The sequence below is a fragment of the Vicia villosa genome, unplaced genomic scaffold, assembly GCF_029867415.1.
Source record: "Vicia villosa cultivar HV-30 ecotype Madison, WI unplaced genomic scaffold, Vvil1.0 ctg.002868F_1_1, whole genome shotgun sequence".
Classification (NCBI taxonomy): domain Eukaryota; kingdom Viridiplantae; phylum Streptophyta; class Magnoliopsida; order Fabales; family Fabaceae; genus Vicia; species Vicia villosa.
In genome coordinates, this window is record NW_026706050.1 from 160,738 (window position 1) to 183,341 (window position 22,604).

The window sequence follows — 22,604 nt, forward strand, 5'->3', positions numbered from 1 at the left end:
GATTTGAAAGAAAGAGATTTGAAAAGAAAGGAAAAGATTTGAAAACAATAGTATAGTACAAAAAAAAATTAGTGGAAAACAAAAAACTAATAATAATTTAATTGTTACCAGTACAGTCTGAATCCCCGGACTTTGCGCCTGCAAAATTTAATTCAATACCAATTGCGTCAGTATTATTTATCTGAAAATAAATCTCAAATAAACAGCGTGTGTGAAGTGATAAACAGTATTTGGCGTTTGTGTAAGAAAAAATTCAACAGCGAACCAAAATACCGTATAAAAATATTCTAAAAAACTGAGTATTCATAAAAATCAGGATATTTATGAAATAAAATCCAAGATTATATGAAACTCCCAATTTTTAGACAGAAGTCTGTTGCCTTCTCTCTGAAAAAGATGTGGGCAAATTTTGGGGTATAACAGGAACCAAGGAAGATTGAAGAACGGAAACTGTGGGTTGATGTTCTTGCTGAAAATCGTAATCCAACAAAAGGTCTCTCGATGCAATATGTAGCACCAACTGTAACAAGCGAAGGAATTGAAATCGAGATTGAAGAAGATGAAATTGCTTCTGAAGTAAAATACTGGGAAACAACGTTAATCATGTATGCGATGGGTGAAGAATTAAGCATGAACATGGTGAAAAACTTTATGGAGAAGACTTGGAATTTTGTTAAGCTTCCAGATATGTTCTACCATGATGAAGGATACTTCATTCTTCGCTTCAAATCTCATGCGGATATGGATGCTGTGCTCATGAGAGGGCCATACACACTTAGAAAATCTCATTGATGCTGAAGGAATGGAAGGCAGACTTCAACCTAAAAAGAGATATGCTGAGAACTCTTCCACTTTGGGTAAAACTTCCAAAATTTCCTCTTCATCTATGGGGAGCGAAGAGTTTGAGTAAGATTGGAAGTGCAATTAGAGTTCCTCTTGTAACTGATGAATGCACCGCTAATAAATTGAGGGTATCTTATGCTCGAATCTTGATTGAAGTTGATGTTACCATGGAGGTGGTGAAAGAGATAGCAATCAAGGATTGTGAAGGGAGGAAATTGATGCAACCAGTTGAATACGAATGGAAACCTCTCTACTATGAGAGATGTCGATGCATAGGGCATAAGTGCAAAGATTATGTGAAGATACAGTGGAAGCCTAAAGCCAAACCCCCAGATACAATTGCAAGTAATTATGATCAAGTCAAAAATGTTGAAGTGGATCACAGGAAACAAGAGAAAGAGCTTGAGATTGCAAGTAAGCCTGAGGACAATGCTTGGATAACAGTTAGCTCCACTATCAACGATAAAGGTAAAAATGTTCTAACTGAAAATAAACCTGAGATTAGCTGTATGAATGGATTCGAGGCACTGGGGGTTTTGAATGACCTCACAGTGACCTTAGATAGGGGACCATGCTAGTTTCATGGAATGTTAGGGGACTTAACAAATCAGGCAAAATAAAAGAGATTAGTTCCCGTCTCAAATCTATAAAGCCTGATATTTTGATCTTGAATGAAACTAGAGTTAAGGCTACTAAAGCTAGTAAGATTAGAGATAGGCTCAATCTATATGATAATTACCTGGATAACTACCAAAATCATGAGAATGGTAGAATCTGGATCTCTTGAAATGATAGGAATATAGATATTAAATATGTTCATAGTTCTGACCAGTATATTTATTGTGGAGTCTTTGACTTGATGGGTGATTTCAAATTCTGGCTGACTGCTATATATGGTAAAAATCATATAGAGCAAAGGAAGAGATTATGGAAGGATGTCATAAAGATGATACCTAATGCTCCAGACCCTTGGTGCCTAGTAGGTGATTATAATAATGTTGCTAGTGCCCAGGATAGGATTGGAGGCAGAATGGTCATGGAATCTGAATATAGTGACTTGCAGGACATGATGTTAAAAGCTGGGCTCAGTGAGATGGATAGCTGTGGTGACTACTTCACCCGGTGTAATAGACATACTTTGGATCCTATTCATTCTATGATTGATAGACTCATTGGTAATGTGGATTAGTTCAACAAGTATAGTGACTTAACTCTGAAAATCTTACCCCCAAGTGTTTCTGACCATGCCCTGTTGCTGTTGATAGATAACAATCAGATCAAAAGAACTAGCAGATTTAAGTTTTATAATTGTATCACTGAGTTACCAGGGTATGGGGAGGTTGTTAGTAATAGCTGGAATAAACCTCTGGAAGAGAGTCCTATTGGAGCAGGCTAGGAAAGACTTAGAACAAGCCCAGATTAAACTCAGTCTGAACAATATGGATGGTAGTAGGATCAGTAAGGTGAAGAATTATACTGAGGAAGTGATTAAACTTCATGACCTTGAGGAACAAATGCTGATTCAGAGATCTAAAATAGACTGGCTTAGATTAAGTGATGAAAATAACACTTATTTTCATGCTTCTATAAAGGCCAAGCACAATAGTAAGAGTATGAATATGCTGAAGAAAGCAGATGGTAGTATGGTGTCTGAGCAGTCAAGTATTGTGAAAGAATTCATGCAATTCTATGAACATCTGATGGGTTCCAAGGAGGATAATTTGAAGCATGTGGATATAGAGGCCATGAGGAGAGGTAAGCAAGTAAGCCCTAGTCAAAGAGAGTACCTCACAAGTATTGTCACTGAGAAAGAGATTTGGGATGCTTTGGAGACCTTAAAGCTCCAGGTATTGATGGTTATGGCTCAAAATTTTTCAAGGCTAGCTGGAACACTGTCAAGAATGATGTGATAGCAGCAGTCCAAGAATTTTTTGTCAAAGGAAAATTGTACAAAGCATTCAATAGCACTGTTGTTACCCTGATTCCTAAGCATGATCATGCTAATGAAGTGAAAGATTTTAGACCTATTGCTGGATGTACAACATTCTTTAAGATCATCTCCAAAGTCCTGACTAACAGATTAGGTAATGTGCTGCCAGATATCATACATCAGAGCCAGGATGCATTTATGAAAGGGCAAGTGATACAGAACCATATCTTATTAGGTTTTGAGCTTATGAGAGGCTATAATAGAAAAGGTGGAACCCCTAGATGTATGCTTCAGATTGATCTTCAAAAAGCATATGACATGGTGGACTAGTCATCTTTAAAAACTATTCTGAATGAGATTGACTTGCCTAGTAAATTCATAAAATGGATCATGCTGGGCACTACTACAGTCAGCTATAGATTTAATGTAAATGGTGAATATTCTGAGATTTTGAAAGCAAGGAGAGGAATAAGACAGAGAGATCCAATCTCCCCTCTTTTATTTGTTATTATGATGGAGTATATGAATAGAGTGATGTCCAAGATGACCAATAATTCAGGATTTAACTTTCATAGCAAATGTGCAAAACTGAATTTAACCCATCTAACATTTGCTGATAATATACTGTTGTTTAGCAGTGGGGATAACAAATCTATTGAGGTGTTCCTTGAAGCTTTCACTTCCTTTTCTAACTCTATTGGTCTCATTGTAAATCCAAAGAAATGCAAGGCATTTTTGGAGGTATGGATAATGATACCAAGACAAAGGTGATGCAGGCTACTGGCTATGTGGAGGGTCACCTTCCAATCAGGTATTTAGGCATTCCATTATCTAGTAAAAGGCTGAATATGAGTCACTATCTGCCCTTGATTGGCAGAAAGTGTGTAGACCTATTAAGCATGGAGGTTTGAATATCCTGGATTTGAAAACTTGGAATAATGTTGCTCTCCTCAAATGCCTATGGAATATTTGTATGGAAGGTGATAGCTTATGGGTAAAATGGATACATACCTACTATTTAAAGAGTAGAGATGTTATGAATGATAACCAAAGTAAGAGCTACACTTGGATCCTTAAGAATATCATGGCCAAAAAAGAAGAGATAGGGAGTATTGTGAATGTCTGGAACAACATGATTGCCCAAGGAAAAATCAAAATGATGCAGGTTTATGAAGCCTTGAAGAAGAACAGCAGTACCGTTGACTGGTACCATATGATGACTCATAATTTTGCTAGACCTAGAGCTAAAGTAATTTTGTGGCTGGTTTGTCAAGACAGATTGCCTACAAAGACACGACTGAAACGATTTGGATTATTGTAGCACTCCTATTGCGAACTTTGTAAGGAGGCAGACGAAGATCATGACCATTTGATGTTTAATTGCAAGGAAATAAGCATTATATGGTCTTCTGTTCTTAACTGGTTGGATATACAGGAGGATAGTAAAGTGGATTTCAATTGGATAAAGAGGAAAACAAAAGGCAAAGGCTGGAAAATGGGAATATTAAAGGCAGTCATTACTGAAGTATGCTATGGCATATGGATATATAGAAATTCAAAGATTTTTGGAAATGTGGGGATAGCTAGAGATATTCATTTTGTAACTAGGAACATCATAGATTCTATTGTCTATAGAGGGTGGATAAAACCCAAATATAGAATCCATATAGTTAATAATCTCATGTAATTAGGCTCAATTTATATGGCTTATAGCTCTGCTTGTAATTGTTTCTTGAAATAAATAAAATCTTTTATTTCAAAAAAAAAAACTTTTGCCTTAAATATAAAACTGAGGAAAAGACATTTTGAGATGTTTTTCTCAACAACAGATGATCCCTATTTATACAATTTTGAATTTATTCTGAACCACACAAAATTGTCGGTGCAATCACAACCGTAAAAACTGTCGTTAAATCTTGATCGTTGAAAATTTTATATTACAAAACTATCGAAAATTTTACATTTGAACTAAATTTCCGATAAAATATTGCGAATTTGGAGTGCCAGGTATAATTAAGGGGGTGGCAAGTTAAATTTTCCAAGAAAATGTCAAGTTTCCTATTGGGCCTTAATTTTATTATTTGAGCCCAATGGATCTGTTTGTAAGACAAAAAACGCAAACACGAAATCGAATGTGATTCTGAGTCTCCACTGGTGTGAGTGAGTTGCGTGAGTCTTCATCGTTGATTGTGCTTCCTGGATTTCTAAAGTCTCCAATTTTTCTATTGATTTCTGCTCAAAGGTGAAAAAGCTTGTTTTTTTATGCATGTATATGTTCCAATTCTCCATTTTTTTTTCCTTTAACTGTGCTTTTTAGTCGATTCTGCTGCGTGATAGAACTGCGATTTCAATTTTTTGTTGGGGTTTTTCAGCTTTACTCTAATGTAGAATTTTACCAGTTTCTGAAACCCTACTTGAATTTCAATCTCTAGGTTCATATTATTGCCCTTTGTTTGATTGATTATTTGGCTTATACTTATGGGTTGGGATTACCTTTTTTTTTCTTTACTTTGAATAATGTTGATAGTTTTTTCTGACAGCTTCTTTGATAGCTAGATGGTAACTTCTTTGTCTTAAATGGTTATCCATTATGTTTGCTTCGATTTAGTAAAAAACGAACACTATAGCGACGTAGCATAACCTAGCAGCCCCAATACACTATATATGCCACACTTGGTTAAACACCTACACCGAAATTGAGTTGTGAAACTTAGTGTGTGTTTGGTTCTGTGGTGACGAGAATTGATTCTAAGTGAATTGGTTTTGTATAATTGATTCGGGTTAAAATAGAGTTGAATGTGTAGTGATTTATGTTTGAATACATTTATGTAACACTAAGTGACTTAAACAACAAATTTTAGTGTAAAAATCACGTTTAAACTCAAAAGTTACAAAGCCTAGCTTTAGTTAGAATCAACTCTAGAAGCAAAATCAATTCTACTTTTGAGAAAACAAACATCTCAAAATCAATTTTACCCCTCTAGAATTGCTTTTGTCTTCCAAAATGGAAACCAAACATGAATTTTCTTGAAGCTGATGAATCAATTTCTTAACGAGTCTATGAATTTGTTTTCTTGAGTTATTATCTCTGGATATCAGAAGGTCGATGTCAATTTCTTTTGCTAGGTGTGGAAATGGAACAAGGATAAGAGTAAAAACTAAAGAACATGTTTAACGCTAGGGATATTTTATGCTCTCAATTAAACTAACCAACTGACTCTATAATGAAAACTGATCCGCTAACAATCTCCCTTGTACCCTGATGTTTGATAGGCACCATCATAACCAACTTGTGATGGAAGAGTAGTCAATAGCAGCCAATAGTGTCGGTATCCCGCTATAGCTGAGCGGAGGCCGATCGCTATAGGAAGAGGTGCAGAACACTATAGTGGCCGCTATAGGGTAAATCAGTGTTGTTAATATCGGATCGCGGAATATATCGGATCACCAAAAACCCGATATGAGAAATATCGGATATCGTAACGGGCAAATAGCGGAAACCATAAAGGCGGTTAAAATAAATATTTATACATAAAATAAAACATGAAACACATATAAAAGCTACTAACATAAACAATTATTAAAAAAGTTTTGATGTTTCACCACCACTTTCCATACTATAACAAATGTATAAAAACAGAGGGTTTAAGGACTTGAAAACAGAGAACCCAATGGAATGGAATGAAAAGAAACTAGTTTGAGAAATCTAGAAGAAATGAAACCAAAAAACAAAATTGAGAAGAAAACAGAAAAGAAATAAGAATTACTTGGACGAGATGAATGACCAGGAAGAATGAATGTGAAGAAAGAAAATAGTGTAGAGAAATTTATGGTGATGGACTATGACTCCAATTAGTCCTATATATAATCACACCAATTAATATACCTCTTCACATTCACTTCTATTTTCGAGACTACCAAGATCATGTTAATATCCATACAAGTCTCCACTTTATTACTCCCTCCGTCTCACAATAGGTGTCCTCTTTGCAATTTTGAGACGGAGGGAGTATTACTTTACCTCTTCACATTTTCACTTGATTAGTCTGCATCTCTTCACCTCTTCACACTTCACAGCCTACTTACTAATTATTACTGGCCACGTCTCCACCTCTTCGTAGCCTACGTTTTCCTTCCACCTCTTCACATTCAATATTTCAATTATTTTTTAATATAACTTATTACAAAAATGATCAGAAAAATATAAATTCTGATATGAACTTCAAAACCGGTATACCGGTATACTAAAAAACGGCCGAAATGCGGAGCGTCGCGAAATTGAAGCGGAATATCGGATATCGTATCGGATAGGCAAATTCCGATATGAAAAACCGGTATATCGGCGATATAACCGATATTTAACAACACTGGGGTAAATAGTGGGATAGCAGAGCAGAGCAGTTCCTGGCCTGGAGTGGTTTTTCACTAGCTATCCTTTTCCCCTCTATAAAACCGAAACTACCCCCTTAAGTTTACAATGTTTTAAGGGTAAGTTTGGGTTTTACAATTAAATTTGAGTTGAGACTGAACCTTAACCTTCCTTCACAGTCGTTTATGCATTTCAAGAGTCATATGTGTTTTGATTTATGAATATTTTGAGTTGATTTATTTATTTAATTTTACATTAAAGATATGTTTATAATTATTACATGTAATTTGTCCAAAAAATGATCAAATAGAGCGGTCATCCTGCTATGCGCTATCCCGCTATCCCACTATTTGGGTCAGCCGCTCCGCGCCCTATCCGGGAGTGACTACTTTGGATGGAAACATAGAATAGTAAGTAGTATGAGTTGGCACAGAAGATGATAAAATTGTAGTGTGCAATTCTGTCGGAGCCTATTAGTTTCTATTTGCCACGACTTCTACACTGCAATCTTTGTAATATAATAATAGTTGACTTTTTTGGTTGAAATGATGAAGAGTTGTTGGAACAATGGGAAAAGACGCAAAGGCAGGAGGGAAGGGTAAGGGAAAGCAGGCAGCAAGTGGAAGTGATGAGAATGCTTCCAAGGGAAAAGGAAAAGGTGGGAAAGCTGCAGATGGGCTTGGTACTTGCACCTATGTCAAAGGTAGAAAATTTTCCTATTCTCAAGCGCCATTGTGACCTTATATGATCAGTTTCTTTCATTGTACTTGACTTGAAAATTGAAATGATATTTATATCTGGACTTTTCCTTAACATAGCAAGGCACGTCTTATGTGAGAAACAAGGTAAGATTAATGAAGCCTACAAGAAGCTGCAGGATGGTTGGCTTAGCAATGGAGATAAGGTTCCTCCGGCAGAGTTTGCAAAGGTATATACACAACCCTTACGGTAGGAAATCACGGTCTCCTTTTGGAGAGAAAAAATGCATGTCAGTTTGTTGGATGGAATGATAAATAAGAATCAAAGTTAATCTTGAGATAGAAATATTTTTGTCTTTTCAATTATTTATGACTGATAATAATTCATCGGCCTCACAGGTAGCCCAAGAATATTCTGAATGTCCATCAGGAAAGAAGGGTGGAGACCTTGGTTGGTTTCCACGAGGAAAGATGGCTGGCCCGTTTCAGGAAGTTGCCTTCAACACACCTGTTGGAGCTACTAGTGCTCCTTTCAAATCAACGTATTGCGTTTGCACCTATTCATTTGTTAATCATATTACTACTCGTGTCCTTTCTCTTCTCTCCTTAGCTAGGCCTTTTCAATTGATTTATTCAAGTTTATCTATTGACATAAGCACTTGCAAAACTGATAAGGAGAACTTATAGAAACGCTTATGAAGTTGTTTTTTTATATTCTCCAGGATAACTTATAAAAACAACTTACGACCTATTAAAATAGTTTAACCCCCTATTTTAACTTTTGCTGTAGAAAAAATAACTTATTTGTATGATCAACATTTATGTTAGAAGCGCTTAATTAAGTGGGATGATCTAAATAGAATTCTAATAACATTTGGTTGGACGATAATGCAGGCATGGCTATCATATTATCTTATCTGAAGGAAGAAAGAACTGATTACCAAATAAGAATGAAGCTGAGTTTCAACGGCATTGGAGCACTTAATGTTGTTTGGTTTAAATGATCGGATGTTGCTTGCTTTCCTTCTGTGATTGTGGTTGGTAATGTAAACCAATAATGTAAACCAACACCTTACCATATGTATACTGATATTGCTCTCCTATGTGAATGTGGATGGTTTAATTGCATCTCTCGTATCTCGTTATTATTGCTTTAGTTCTGTTCAATATTCCATGCAGGCAAAGAAAATTTCTTCCACCTAAAGTGGGTGCATTTTAATTCTGGTCCCTCTAAAACTTTTTCTTTGGATTTTCCTTAAGAACTTGAAATGTTGGTCTCTATTGCGTTGATACATAGTCATCTCAAATGGCACGCAAGATATATATGATGTATCATTTTGAGACCTAATACGAATTCTATTGAGCTGCATTACAATGTGTGTATTGAATCAAAGACTAATTTCAAGTTTTAGAGGGTCGAAAACAATTATTTTATAGAAGCCAAAACCCAACAATTTTAAATTGTGAAAAAACAAAGGGGATTTCTCATCCCAGTTAAATGGGGCGCACCCTTAATAATCCGAAAATGTCTCTGGGTGAATTTTGAGATGCATCTCTGAACGCATCAAATTTTAATTTTTGAGAAAAAAAAGTAGTTTGCAGATGCATCTTCGAATTTCCCTAGGGTAAATTTGGAGATGCCTGTCCATAATCATATTTGTTAAAGTTAAAATCATTTCTATCACCCATTAGACATTTCGGAGATGTTTATTCTAGGGGATTTAGAGATGCCTCTCCTGCACTTTCCAGAAAATCGCAGAGTTGTCAAGCTCGAGTATCGTTGACTCTCATTTGACAGCGAAGGAAATGTCCATTTCAGCAACATTGAAATGAAGGCGGATGAAAATATAAAGGTTATGTGGATTATAATGGTATAATAGTGGGAAGAGGATTTCCCAAAACAAAAGACAGATTTTTTAGACCAAAAGAAATGTTTGAATTGCAGTTTGTTTTTTAATTAAATATGATGAGAGGAGTGTGAATGAGTGCATAAATTTGTCCTAACAACCAACCGTTTTTTATTAAGTTAGTCTTTTATGTTTGTATCAACCTATTAACCACACTATTACCAACAAAAAAAACCTAATGTGTAGGTTGACATGGACGTGTTTTGAATTTAATAGTGTATAACGTTGGTTTTTTAAAGACGGATTTCGAAATTAGGGTTCTCATGTGTGTGAGAGAGATTGGAAAGAAATTTGGGGGAATTCGAAGAGAAAACGCTTTAGAATTTGTAATTGTTGACTCTATTCATGGGGTGGGGGTTTCTCAATCTAGGATTAACTTTTACATTTCGTAGTCGCAAATTCGAATCCATGCTCACAAATCAATGGGCCAACATTTTGTAACAGTCAGCATGGAAAAAAACCGCCACCAGAATCTCCACCACCAGAAGTTTCGAAACTGCTGAGAATTTGTGTTTGGGAAGTTGTTATTGCTTTTCTGTTTATCGTTGTCTGGTTTTTTGTTTTATGTGTGTGTTGTTCTTTTGTTTAGCCTATTGTAAGTGTGTCTTCAAGGTGTTTGATGAAAGGCTCCAAAGAGGTTTCTCTTCCTTTCAACAAATGTTTCTTTCAAAGATGGTGAATTTTATCAATCTTGTGAACCCATCTATATATATATATATATATATATATATATATATATATATATATATATATATATATATATATATATAAACAGGTATGATTTCGGGTTTCGGGTGCGGATTTCACACTACCCAAACCCGAATCCGAAATATCGGGTGGCACCCGAACCCAAATCCAGTCAGTTTGGGTTTTCAACTGTTGACTCGGGTTCGGGTACGGGTGGGCCCGGCGGATTTAGGTCTACTTGCCATCTGTACTCCCACATCGGAAGTTGGTAAACAATAGAGAGAGAGTTTTATTATAAATACCAATCTAAACCAATCTATATAAGTGTAATACAACCGAGTGCAGGGGGCACGTTTTCCTATTATCAATGGCCAGTATAAAATATTTTGATCAGTAGAGTACATTATATTACTAGTTGAATTTTTAGAGGCCCTAATAAACTTGAGGCTCTGTGCTGTGGTTCACGTTCCACAGGGTCCTGGTCATGACACTCAATATTATACAATATTATAGACTAAATATTGTTAAAATAATATATTTAATATAAAAGAATAATTTCGAAATTTCTTGTGGTTAGTTTTTGAAGCTTTTATTGTTAATTTAGTTTAATATAATAAACAAATAAATCATATTTACGATCTCTGCTTGAATCTTGAAGATCCGCAGGGACGGGGATGGGAGACAAAATCCCCCATAGTAGAGATCTGAAGCGGGGATGAAAAATAGATTCGAGAGCGGAGATTGTGATGAGAATATATCGCCCCCACCCAATTGACATTCCTAAACTCAACCACATTTCATAATTATACTTGGTAGTATGCTATGAAAAATATATTATAATTAGTAGTACTATACATTTGGTCTTTAGTATACATTTGGTCTTTAGTCTAAAGTGAATGCATAACAATGTGAATGAGAGATCATTATTGCTTACACTTTTAAAATAAGCGCACAAAAGCTTATATGGTATTTAGTGTATTGAGCCTCTCTCTTTTCAAAGTGTACTTTATATGATATAATTAATATCAAATAAGGCAGCCCACACAACATTAATGCTTAGCAAATGAAAAATGAAAAAAATTAGTGGTTTTCAATATAAGGTGTATGCATGAATCTGACATGCCATACATTAGGCATATACAAAAACATACTAATGAACATATTAATAGCAAAATTAAGTTAAAAATTTACAATCTAGTGACCAATATACAAAAGAATGTCAACTTATTTGTTTCCTTGAAGATCATTTCTTGACAGAGTTGGTTCAAAGAAACCATAGTGTTCTTCTTTGTATAAGGAATTTCCCTATGACATATTGTCCTTGAGACAAATTACTGCATCTTAATTAGATTTTCTGACCTCTATTCCTAAGAACTATTGGAATTTGCTAAAACCCTCTACAAACTTGAAATATAGAACATTTATAATAGAAAATCTGATATAGATAAGTTTTTAAGAAGTTGCATCATGAGTCTAGGTGCAAAAAACAAGTCCGGCAAGAAACTATCAACTGTCAGTATGCAAAATATTAATCGTGCATTGCATTTTAGTACAATTCTACCATACAAAACTATTTTAAGACAGTCTTCTGCACTTCATGCTACTGCTGACTGTGTTAGATGAAGTATTCCTAACATTTAGAGGAGAGTATGCCACTATGTAACTGCAACCAGCAATATCAAAATGAAAGAAAGCTAACTATGTATACCATATGTAACTGCGACCAGCAATAACAAAATGAAACAAAGCTAACTCTGCATACCATTGCACTCAATAAACAGAAAATTTGTGATGGCAATTATGTCTTATGATTTCTATAGAGAACTATAAAAAATTTGAAATCAACTACCAAAACTTATCATACAACTAAATAACTAAGGGTATTCAATTCATAAATTCAATAACTAGCTAACCTTAATTGTCTACAATTTTAAGACCCCAACTCATATCCTCACAATGTCTTACATGTGGAACAATTGCACCTGTATCAGTTCCTCTCTTAGCCTTACAATCATAGAAAGGAGGAGCATGAAAACACGGCTCCATCGACATTGCACGTCGACAAGGAGGATCAGGAGCTGTTTCATTCTCAGGTTTGTATAGTATCCAAGGTTTCAAACCTCCAAGCCCCTGCGCCACATAGCCGAAAGTAGACCAGGAGCTAGTCACCAACACATCGGTTAAACTCAATAAATACATTTCCGCCCAAGCTTTTTGGTTGTGTATTTGCTTCTCAGTTTGCTGATATCCCTCATGGCTTGGTTGGTATACGCTGATAACTTCTCCAGTCAGCGTTGGATATTCCCAATACATGTCTCTTATTTTTTCGAAATAGCCAGAGCTTAAGGATGTCATTAGTATTGCTTTCGACTTCGATCTTCCTAATGAACCAGTAATATCATGCTTCTTGTCAACATCAGGCAAGAGATTTTCCTTCATAGTACAAGCTAGGATTTGATCCAATACATATTGAAATGGACCGGGTCTAGTGTCGAAAACCCTGATCTGGATGCCGACTCTTTCATCAACATTAGCTAAATAAGATTCATAGTATCTAGTAACAAAACCCCAAACTTTGTTTGTAGGGTGGAACAAATACCTGCCTAAGAAATGAAAAACTTTCTCCTTGTTTGGAAAGAGATCACTGAGCTCCCGATCAAAAGACGACATCAAGAATAGCGACGGAATAAAGTAATTATCCGTTTTCATTATCAACCAAGGTACTTTCTGTAGAAACTTTTGTTCTTCATCGCAGAAGAAAAGCTTATCCTCCTCACTGTAATCATGTACCAGATGAAGGTAGACAGAAGAAGGAACTTTTGAATTTGTGACTGATTTATCTTTCAGCATTTTTCCATGACATTGATCAGATTTCTGATTTAAATCGTGAAACTGACTGTTGAGAGGGAAATCAGGAGGGAGAAACCATGAAACATCTGGAATCGGTTCGCAAAAGAGATCAGTCATATCAACTCCAGGATCAACCAAAAGAACACGGTTTGTGAGGAGAGCATAAAGAAATGCAGAAGCCAAGGTCAATATCCGGTTCCCTAAACCACTAAATGAAATCCATACCACGTATTTACAATCCGGGGACTCGCTTAAATGACCTGAACTGAGATCTTTCACCGTTTTATTGTAGGATTCAGTATAAGGTCCACATTTTTTGTGGAGAGCTTCATACTTTCTTAACCTGGAGATGAGGTAAGAGGAGGGATTCCCTGATAGTCCTTTAATTGAATGATATCTGCTGAGACATGATCCATCATCAAATCCATCTGCTAGAAGTCCACCTAGTAGTTTATCTTTTATAAACTTAACAGAATCAGAGGCATCACTGTTCAAACCTAAGAACCAAAGAATATGAAATTCCATCACATATTAGACCAAAAAATATACAAATTAACAAAATCAGTTGTTCACAAACAGAAAGTAAAAATTAAAAGCAAAATGTAAAGAGGTTACTAAAGCTTATTTGGACTTTCTATGACATAAACACTTGAGTAAGAGTTTGGAGGAGTTTAAAAACTATCTTATTACATATCCATAAGCTATTTTTCCGCTTATTTCAACAATTTATTCAGGATAACTTACGAAAACAACTTACAACTTATATGAAAATTGTTAAATCACATTCCAACTTTGACGATAAAATAGCTAGCATATAAGCGGTTATACAACAAAGTACTAACTATTACCCAAGTGTACTAAAAATGCTAGCAAGGACGAGAACCAAATGCCAAAATTGAAAACCTCATGGAAAACCTAAACTAGCAATTTGTTCTAAGTTTCCCCTTTTATATAGCTTGTTGTTATAATCAATAGAATACCTAATGTCCAGTCTTGTCTGTAATGTCCATCAGCTTATGCAATGCAAATATATTATGCGAAAGAAAACTAATATATAACCGATAATCAACATCTTAATTAATTAGAAATACTAACCTAACATGTAAACCAATAGTAACCGAAAATCAACATCTTAATTAAACTAAATCACAAAATAAGATCTAATAGAAAGGTGCATTACGTGAAGTAAGAGTAAATCAGAGGAAAAGAAAATAAGAACCTTGATGTTGAAAAGCACTAGTAGATGTTGTGGATGGAGAATGTGGAAGAATGAAGGAGAGAGAGAAGAGGGAGAGAGTAATGAGAGCGAGAGAAGCGAATAAGGGGATGGAAGTGGCAACGGAGCATTTTCTGTTGGAGATTGAAGGAGAACGAGTGTGCGAATCCGGTACAAGTTCTTCGCCGTCGTGATTCCTACTAAGGATTCTCTTCATGTTGATTGTGGGATGATGAATTGCTTCTTGCATTTGATTATTGAACCAAACAGAGTCTTACTGCGGCAGTATCGTCATCACTGCATCTGATGATGATGATGATGATGATGGATTCCTTGAATTTAGATCCGTGGATTGATGGGGAAGACGCATATCACGGCACACACTTGTAAAATAATAGGAAAATTTTAGTGAATAGTAAATACTACATGTTCTTTTAATTAGGAAATTTTAATGTTGGTTAATTAATTTTTACCTTTATTAAAAGATTCAAATCATCACCTTCTATCCAATTAAATCATTCTTTTATTTGAAGAAAAAATAATAACATGATAAATTTATGACTTTTTATTTGATGACAGTGTAAACTATTTTACATTGTCAATGCACTACTTTTTGACTTATATATATATATATATATATATATATATATATATATATATATATATATATATATATATATATATATATATATATATATATATATATATATTATGTGTGAATTTTTAATATACCAATAAAAAATTATATAATTTTGTTCAGTGTGAAAACATTTCAAGTAAAATAGAATAAAAATATTGTTCAATATATCAATCATTAAACACTTTGAAGTACTAAAATTTGTTTAGTAGTATTATTTTGTCCAGTAATTCCTATTTTACAAATTAAATTTAATATAATGCTGAAAATTTTCAAACATACATTTCGAATTTTTCAAATAATAAAATACACATCAAAATATCAGTCCACTAATCAAAAAATTAATACTTTAAATGATCGAAAATCCAATATTTCAACAGGATGTGTTGATGTGCATAAGATATATCCTTATATGCACGGTGCATAAATACTCAAATATTGTTTATATTACTCAAAATAATATACAGAATACACAAAATAGTATAAATATTACTTAGAACAATGAATATATTACTCAAAATAGTTAAAATTCGATATTATTCATAATGGTATAAATATTACTCAGAATAGTGTACTCATTACTCACAATTAATAATTACTCATAATTAATAGATGTGTACAAATAATGCATATATTATTAATTAATAGATGTGTACAAATAATGCATATATTATTCATGGATTATGATATTATTACTCGTTTTTAATTAAAATGTTACTCGAAACAATTTAAATATTACTCGTACGAGACTTATGCACATCAATCTGACCCCAATATTTCATCTTTTGAAATCAGAAAAAACTCAAATTCAAACCGTATTAAATGAGGTTTTACCCATTAAACTTGGGCGAGTTTGGGTAAGTACCCGCATGTTCAAATTTTGTTGCTAATGCCTTTAGAGATCTTAAGTTATTATTCATGATTGACGCTGCCTCATGCAAAAATGTATGAGTTGTTTTGGCAATCCTAGAAGTGTGGTGTAGCTGGAAATGTGTTCGTTTATGATTCAAGGAAAGTATGGGTTTATTTTACAAGAAAATTCAATGGAGTGACAAAGCTAAGTATAGTAAAAATAAATATGCTATTCTGCATTTTTTTAATATTGACAACTAGAACAACACTTGAATATAAACCATTGATAAATTTTTTTTTAAAATAAAGCCATTACAATTTAGATAACTATATTTGTCAGGTTAAAACTTGATCTTTTCTTATCCTTATCATGGAAGAATAGTTTGCAGCTTACTTCTCTTTACAATATCAGTTTAGCAGTTTAGGGGAGGGCATAATTTGGTTTGGCATGCGAAACAAATCTTCCAAATCGAACTGGTTTAATTTTCTGTGAAATAGTTTAATTTTCAGAGATGAACTTGTTTAATACAAGTTCAGTATTGATTCTTAACTGGTGTAATACAAGTTCAATATTGATCAAATGCTCAAGAACATCAAATATTATCATTTGAAGTTATAAATTGACCAACAACCTTTCCCGCTTCGATTGAGCTGTAGCCAGGAGTTCTTGACTGTTTAACCTGATTCCTAACAGTAATCTTTTCGTTCCACATATCTCTGTCCGCATAAATATTTGACATAGCAACACTATCACCAACATAGCCAGGATCCAACTTAAGTAGCTTATGCCGAACTTCTGTGGCTAGTTCCAAATCACCATGGAGGCCACATGCCCCAAGCAAGGTTCGCCAAGTAACCGCATTCGGATCTACCGGCATCTTCATAATGAAGTCGTAAGCATCTCTCAGGTGCCCGCCACGGCATAAGAGATCCACCATGCAGCCAAAGTGAGGCTCTCTTGGTTGTATACCATACTCTTCTGTCATACTTCTGAAATGTCGTTTTCCTTCCTCAACCAATCCTGCATGGCTGCAAGCCATTAAAACTCCAATGAACGTTACATCGTTCGGAGATACAATAAAATTAGATGAACTCGATTTTGTCATGTCCCTCTTTGTGTTCATTTGGGAGAAAAGCTCAAGAGCTTTATGTGCTTGGCCATGTAGTGCATGCCCTACTATCATAGAAGTCCAAGTTGTGACATCTTTGTTTTGTGTGCTATCAAACAACTTCCTTGCATTTACAATGTCACCACATTTAGCATACATGTTTATGAGAGCATTACTCAAACATAAATCTGTCTTCAGCCCTTGTTTACGTCGAACGAAATCATGAATCCATTCACCCATTTCAAGTCCCCCAGTATCAGCACAAGCCGAGAGAGCAACTGTCACAACTACTTGATCCGGTTCCACGTTGTTCGACAACATCAGTCTAAACAGTTCCAAACCTTTGTTGGGTTGGTGATTTCCAACATAAGCAGAAATCAATGATGTCCAACAAATAATATTCTTTGAGGGTATTCCCTCAAACACTTGGTGTGCATCAAATAAGTTTCCTCCTTCAGCATACACTTTCAAAAGGGATGTTTGGAGTTGAATTATGGATTCATATCCAAATTTTATGATGAGGGCATGCAATTGTTTTCCTTGGATAGAGGAATGTTTCTTATTGATAGACGCTTTAAGGGCATATAGGCAAGAAAAACTATCAATGGAGTTGAAAGTGGATGATTTTTTTCTTAAGAAGGTTCTGAAGAGTAGAAGCACCTTAGTATGGTTGTTGCATTCCAAGGTATTTCTTAAGGGTTTGGTTTGGTTTTGGTTGTTTAAGGTTATTATTGTGAGGCTGAGCTTTGCTATGATACATGAAAATGGGAGCATAAACCAATTTGCTCTCACTTCTTTGAAGCAAATAGTTAAAACGTTTCAAGTGTGTCATGAATGTCACAAATTCAAGTTCAACAACGTTACTATGTGGTTATTGGTTAATTAGCACCTCAATACATTGACATGGGTTAGGATTGGGGACAATCTATACCAAAGCATTCCATTGACTCTAAGTGGAACTGGAACCCACTACAATTGAAAAAGTGCAATCTTTTTTCCTTCTAAGAATAAATCAATAAATTGAAGTTAAATTAATCATATGCAGTGTAACTTCTAAACATGAGTCTAAAAATAAAAATAAAAAAGGTTTTGAGAGGGGCCATGAATTTACTTTACTTTCATGAAACTATTTCGTTGTGAAAAATGATAGCTAGGAGAGGCACTCGAAGTGCTATGGGACACAACACAAAAGCCATATTTGAGTTATTAGTAGAACCTAACCCAAGTGTGTGGTTTTTACACAGCATTGACTCCTGCCACATTTTGTAGATTCAATGCGTTGGGACACAAGAAAGTGAACTTAGTGGTAGTTCCGAACAAACACACAGTCGATATCTTAGGATGTTGGGGATCTGGGAAGGAATTAAATTTTCACATACATGAAAGGTGAGAGTTAATCTTCAAATCATTAATTGATTGTTTTGAGTCATGTCTGCATTTTCATGAACCATGCCACTTTGGGTATTCATTGCACAAAGGTTCATATTTTGGAGCTTCTAAATAACATGTCTTAAAACTGTGCATATTGAAAGTCAATACTTATTTATAAATTGTTTACAGAAAAATAAAGCCAATAAGCTGGTTGTTTATACAAATCAATCATAAAGGATTCACATGAGAGATCACTTTGAGTTTACTTAAGTATGGGTTTAGTTCAAAGAAGAATGTGATTTTGTGGAGGTGTTCTCAATAATATTAATAACTCTTCTGCATATGTAAGCTCTTTTGTGTCTTCGCTTCTCAAGTTTTTGACAAGATAGCCTCAACAATCCAATGGCAGTATAATTTTCCCACGTCTCAAGCTGAAAAGTAGAACACCACATCCCCTTTAATCATTAATATGCTATGTATGATTGTTTTGTAGTGATGCTATGTGCATGACCATGGATTTATAAAACAAACTGTCCATGACTGCAATTGTGGCCCAAGTAATGAATCATCTAAGTTTTTTTATGTCTCTGCAATTGCAAACGTGGGCCATCAGTCGTGTTGGACTGCAACCTTCTTCAATATATCCAAAATCGCGATGTAGACATATAAAATCTTGGGCATGATCAAAATAGCTTTTTTATGTGCTACTAAATGCCTGATTTCCAAATATGCAAGACACAAGCCAAGGAATAACTGGAGTGAAAATTCACTAGTGAACTAAGAAATTCAGTGATATATCAAGCACCAGCAGCATTCGTGATTTTACCAACTTGATCAGATTCATTTGTCATTGTATTATAACTCAAGCAGCCTCCTTAGTTACCTTGATGTTAAAGGGGTCCAACTTGCATCCACTCAAAGGAATCAAAATATACACTGAAAGCCTTATTCCATTAATTGCTCAGAACACATTAGAGCTGGTTTTAAATCTCAATTCTCTATATCCTGTAGACAACGCACGACATATGGAAGTATTTCTCAGAACACCCATCTTCAACATGTCTGCATGCAACATCATTGCATCAACCATGTGCTTGAATCGAAAATGTGCCTCCAACATGATAACATAAAGAACCATGTCTGGTTTGAAACCACTGCATCTCATTTCTTTGAAAAACTTGGTGGCTTTAAAAATATGCCCATCTTTGCATAAACCTTTAATTAAAACAGCATACATAACATCATTCGGAGAACACACTCCGCTACGATCCACTTTACGTCCAGGACAACCAACTCCAGTTTTCTCCAAGAAAAATCTGATTGCAGCGTAAGTCCTTCCATCATTCAAAAGGCCGTTAATCAAAGAAGTAATTGTGACCACATTTGGCGTTAGTCCTGCGTTCAGCATCTCCTTATGCAATTCGAAAGCTACCTTGTTGTTCCCATCCTTGCAATGTCCATCAATCAAAGTCGTATAAGTCACCACATCAGGCACAAGACCTTTGATAACCATTTCAGTATATAACCCCATAGCAGCTTTTATGTTACCATTCTTGCAAAACCCGTCAATCATTGTAGAAAATGTGATCTCATTAGGTTCTACCTTCCTCTCAGTCATTTGTGAACAAACCTCAATAGCTTTCTCCATATCCCCCATTTTGCAATATCCATCAATCAACACATTGTAAGTAACAGCATTAGCAAAAACCCCTGCTTTTCCCATCTCCTCTATCAAATCCTTAGATTCTTCAAACTTACCCGAGTCACATAAACCCTTAACAAGTATACTGCACGTAAAAACATCCCAGAAAATTCCATTCCGTTTCATTTCATCTCGCAATCGCATCGCTCCAACCAAATCCCCTGCCTTACAATAACCACCAATCAAACAATTATAAACATGCGAATTAGGAAAAACACCAAACTTATCCATATAAAAAAAGCAGCTTCGTGCCGCCTTCAAATCACCTGCCTTGCACAGAACATCCACTAAATTAGCAAAAGTCACAACATCAGGATGCAAACCATTATACAGCATATCACTATACAATTCAAAAACACGTTTAACATTACCCATTTTGCAATACCCATCAATGAGAGTAACATAAGTATACAAATTCGGATCCACCCCAGTTTCTTTCATCAACTTAAAAACCCTCTCCGCTTCTCCCATTTCACCCTCATTACATAAAACACGAATGAGAATAGTGTAAACCACCACATTTAGTTCAATTCTTCTTTCAACCATTTCATCAAACACCTTCCGGGCATTGCTCAAATCACCCTGGTTGCAGCAACATTTCAATAGAATCCCATACGTGATGACAGTTGGTGAAAACCCGCAGGACACCATGTTATTATAGACCTCCCAGACGGAATCAAACTTGTCCGTCTTGACTAACGAATGAAGAAGCGCGTTGCAGGCGCGTAAGGGAGGTAAATTAGGGGTAAGGGAGTTGAAAACCCAAAGGGCTTCTTGGATGAGAGATAGTTGGCAGAGTGAGAGTATGAGAACTTCGAATGAGCGGGGCGTGGTGGTGGGGTTGGAATTGAGCGCGTGGAAAAGAGAGAAACATGTGTTTGTGGGGTTGTTTGAGTTTTTAAGGTGTTGTTTGGCGAGGGATGTGGCTTTTGTGATGTTGGTGTTGTTTTTGGGGTTTGTTAGGATTTGGAGGATGGTGTTTGTGTTTGTGTTTTTGATGGAGTTTGAAGAGAAATAGAGTGAAGAGAAAGTGGAAGTGATGGGAATGTTTTTGCGACGGAGGAGGTTTAACATTGTCGATGAAAGAGTATTGTGGATTTGAATGCGTTGTGTTGTTTTCTTCGTTAATGACTTTGGGTGGAACATTCATATCATATGTTAGGGAAGAAAGCTGAGTGAAAAAAATAATTTTATTTAATGTATTTTTAGTTCATTGATTATTTGTTAAATCCTCAATTATTCAACAAGAAAGTTATGAAAAACTTAGGTTATTGAAATATTGAAGAAGTATTTGAAGTGGTAGTGACGAACGAAGAAGACAAGCATGTGTATCAACGAAGTTTTTTAAAATAAAATAAGGAAAACAAGAGAAATGTGCTTTAACTTTTTGACTTTTCGTTCCTTTAAAATTTAGGGTTTTCGAGTTTTTTCATCTCTTTCTGTTTGTGTAAGATTTCAATAATGTTGAATTATGTGTTTTAAGTTTTAATTTGAATATACTAGTGTTTTAGAATTTTCTCTGAAATAGGTGTGTTAATCTCAATTGATATTTGTTAATATGTGTTAGCTTGAGAATTTTGACTTAGCATTTTCGACATAAAGGTTTAGATAACCTAGAAACCTATTAAGTTTGGTATAGAGGAATCTCGGGAATATATATTAAGATCAATCTCGTTTCAAAATATTTCTAACATCTTGAAAAGGTTTACACGAATCAACACTTCGACGTGGAGATATGGTGTAGAAGTGCCTAGTTCAACGCGTCCATCAGATGTTAGGGACTTCGTGTATTTTTTAATCCAAAAGTCAGTTGAACAAGGGACGTTTTGACAACACTATATGATTCGACTAGATATTCTCGACGGAGGCAGTTGGGAAATCTAAAGGATGCGTGAGTAGTGGTTTGTAGTAATTTAAACGTTGAAGACGCGTGGAAGCAACTAGAAGACTGAAGTCCATGTAAGGGAGTACGTGTTGATTCTTGCAGAGTTAGTGTTGTGACAAGATATAAGTCGAGCTCATTCTATGTATTAGGGGTCGCAATTTTCATTTATTCTCTATAGAACTAAAGTATCCAAGTCATATAGAGAAACCGTTTGTGAGAAGATGTATGAACTTGCGTTTTTTCTTTAAGTTGTTTAAACTCAAACATTTATTTAGATATTTATCATACTTTTCGTTTTCCTTCTTCTTCCAAAACAGTTATGCATTATTTTGATCATAATTTTCATCTAAACATTTAAATTGCCCAAACACGTTTTGTTATACTATTCTGCACAAATTGTCCTTGGAATTTTTTCAAGTTTAACCCCCTTAAGTGAACTAAAACGTGTGATTTAATTTGCTAAAAATAACAGTAAAAAAATTGACACACCTTGTGGGACCCCTTTTGTGCAAAAAATTTTAATTTCTGTAGAAAAGTGTTGTGTCCTT

The 22,604-nt window shown here is 35.1% G+C and overlaps 2 protein-coding genes and 2 pseudogenes across 2 annotated transcripts; 1 reads left to right on the forward strand and 3 right to left on the reverse strand.

Annotated features, from left to right (window-relative positions):
• The first annotated feature begins 4,888 nt into the window (after positions 1-4,888).
• LOC131639927 (uncharacterized) lies at positions 4,889-8,968 on the forward strand. The gene is made up of 5 exons (XM_058910364.1): positions 4,889-5,015; positions 7,697-7,845; positions 7,961-8,070; positions 8,240-8,382; positions 8,735-8,968. Exons 2-5 carry the CDS (start codon positions 7,710-7,712, stop codon positions 8,775-8,777), a joined length of 432 nt encoding a protein of 143 aa, XP_058766347.1. The 5' UTR covers positions 4,889-5,015; positions 7,697-7,709; the 3' UTR covers positions 8,778-8,968.
• A 3,204-nt stretch (positions 8,969-12,172) lies between these two features.
• LOC131639926 (galactoside 2-alpha-L-fucosyltransferase-like) lies at positions 12,173-14,905 on the reverse strand. The gene is made up of 2 exons (XM_058910363.1): positions 14,504-14,905; positions 12,173-13,781 (listed from the first exon to the last, which is right to left on the reverse strand). Exons 1-2 carry the CDS (start codon positions 14,748-14,750, stop codon positions 12,349-12,351), a joined length of 1,680 nt encoding a protein of 559 aa, XP_058766346.1. The 5' UTR covers positions 14,751-14,905; the 3' UTR covers positions 12,173-12,348.
• Positions 14,906-16,276: 1,371 nt separating this feature from the next.
• LOC131639917 (putative pentatricopeptide repeat-containing protein At1g74400) lies at positions 16,277-18,331 on the reverse strand (annotated as a pseudogene).
• A 262-nt stretch (positions 18,332-18,593) lies between these two features.
• LOC131639916 (pentatricopeptide repeat-containing protein At5g61400-like) lies at positions 18,594-21,435 on the reverse strand (annotated as a pseudogene).
• Between the last annotated feature and the right edge of the window lie 1,169 nt (positions 21,436-22,604).

Coding starts and splice junctions, on each gene's coding strand:
- LOC131639927 (XM_058910364.1), top strand. CDS start 7,710: ATGGGAAAAGACGCAAAGGCAGGAGGGAAGGGTAAGGGAAAGCAGGCA. Junction 8,071..8,239: donor CTCCGGCAGAGTTTGCAAAG/GTATATACACAA, acceptor TCGGCCTCACAG/GTAGCCCAAGAATATTCTGA. Junction 8,383..8,734: donor AGTGCTCCTTTCAAATCAAC/GTATTGCGTTTG, acceptor ACGATAATGCAG/GCATGGCTATCATATTATCT.
- LOC131639926 (XM_058910363.1), bottom strand. CDS start 14,750: ATGCAAGAAGCAATTCATCATCCCACAATCAACATGAAGAGAATCCTT. Junction 13,782..14,503: donor TAGTGCTTTTCAACATCAAG/GTTCTTATTTTC, acceptor TTTGGTTCTTAG/GTTTGAACAGTGATGCCTCT.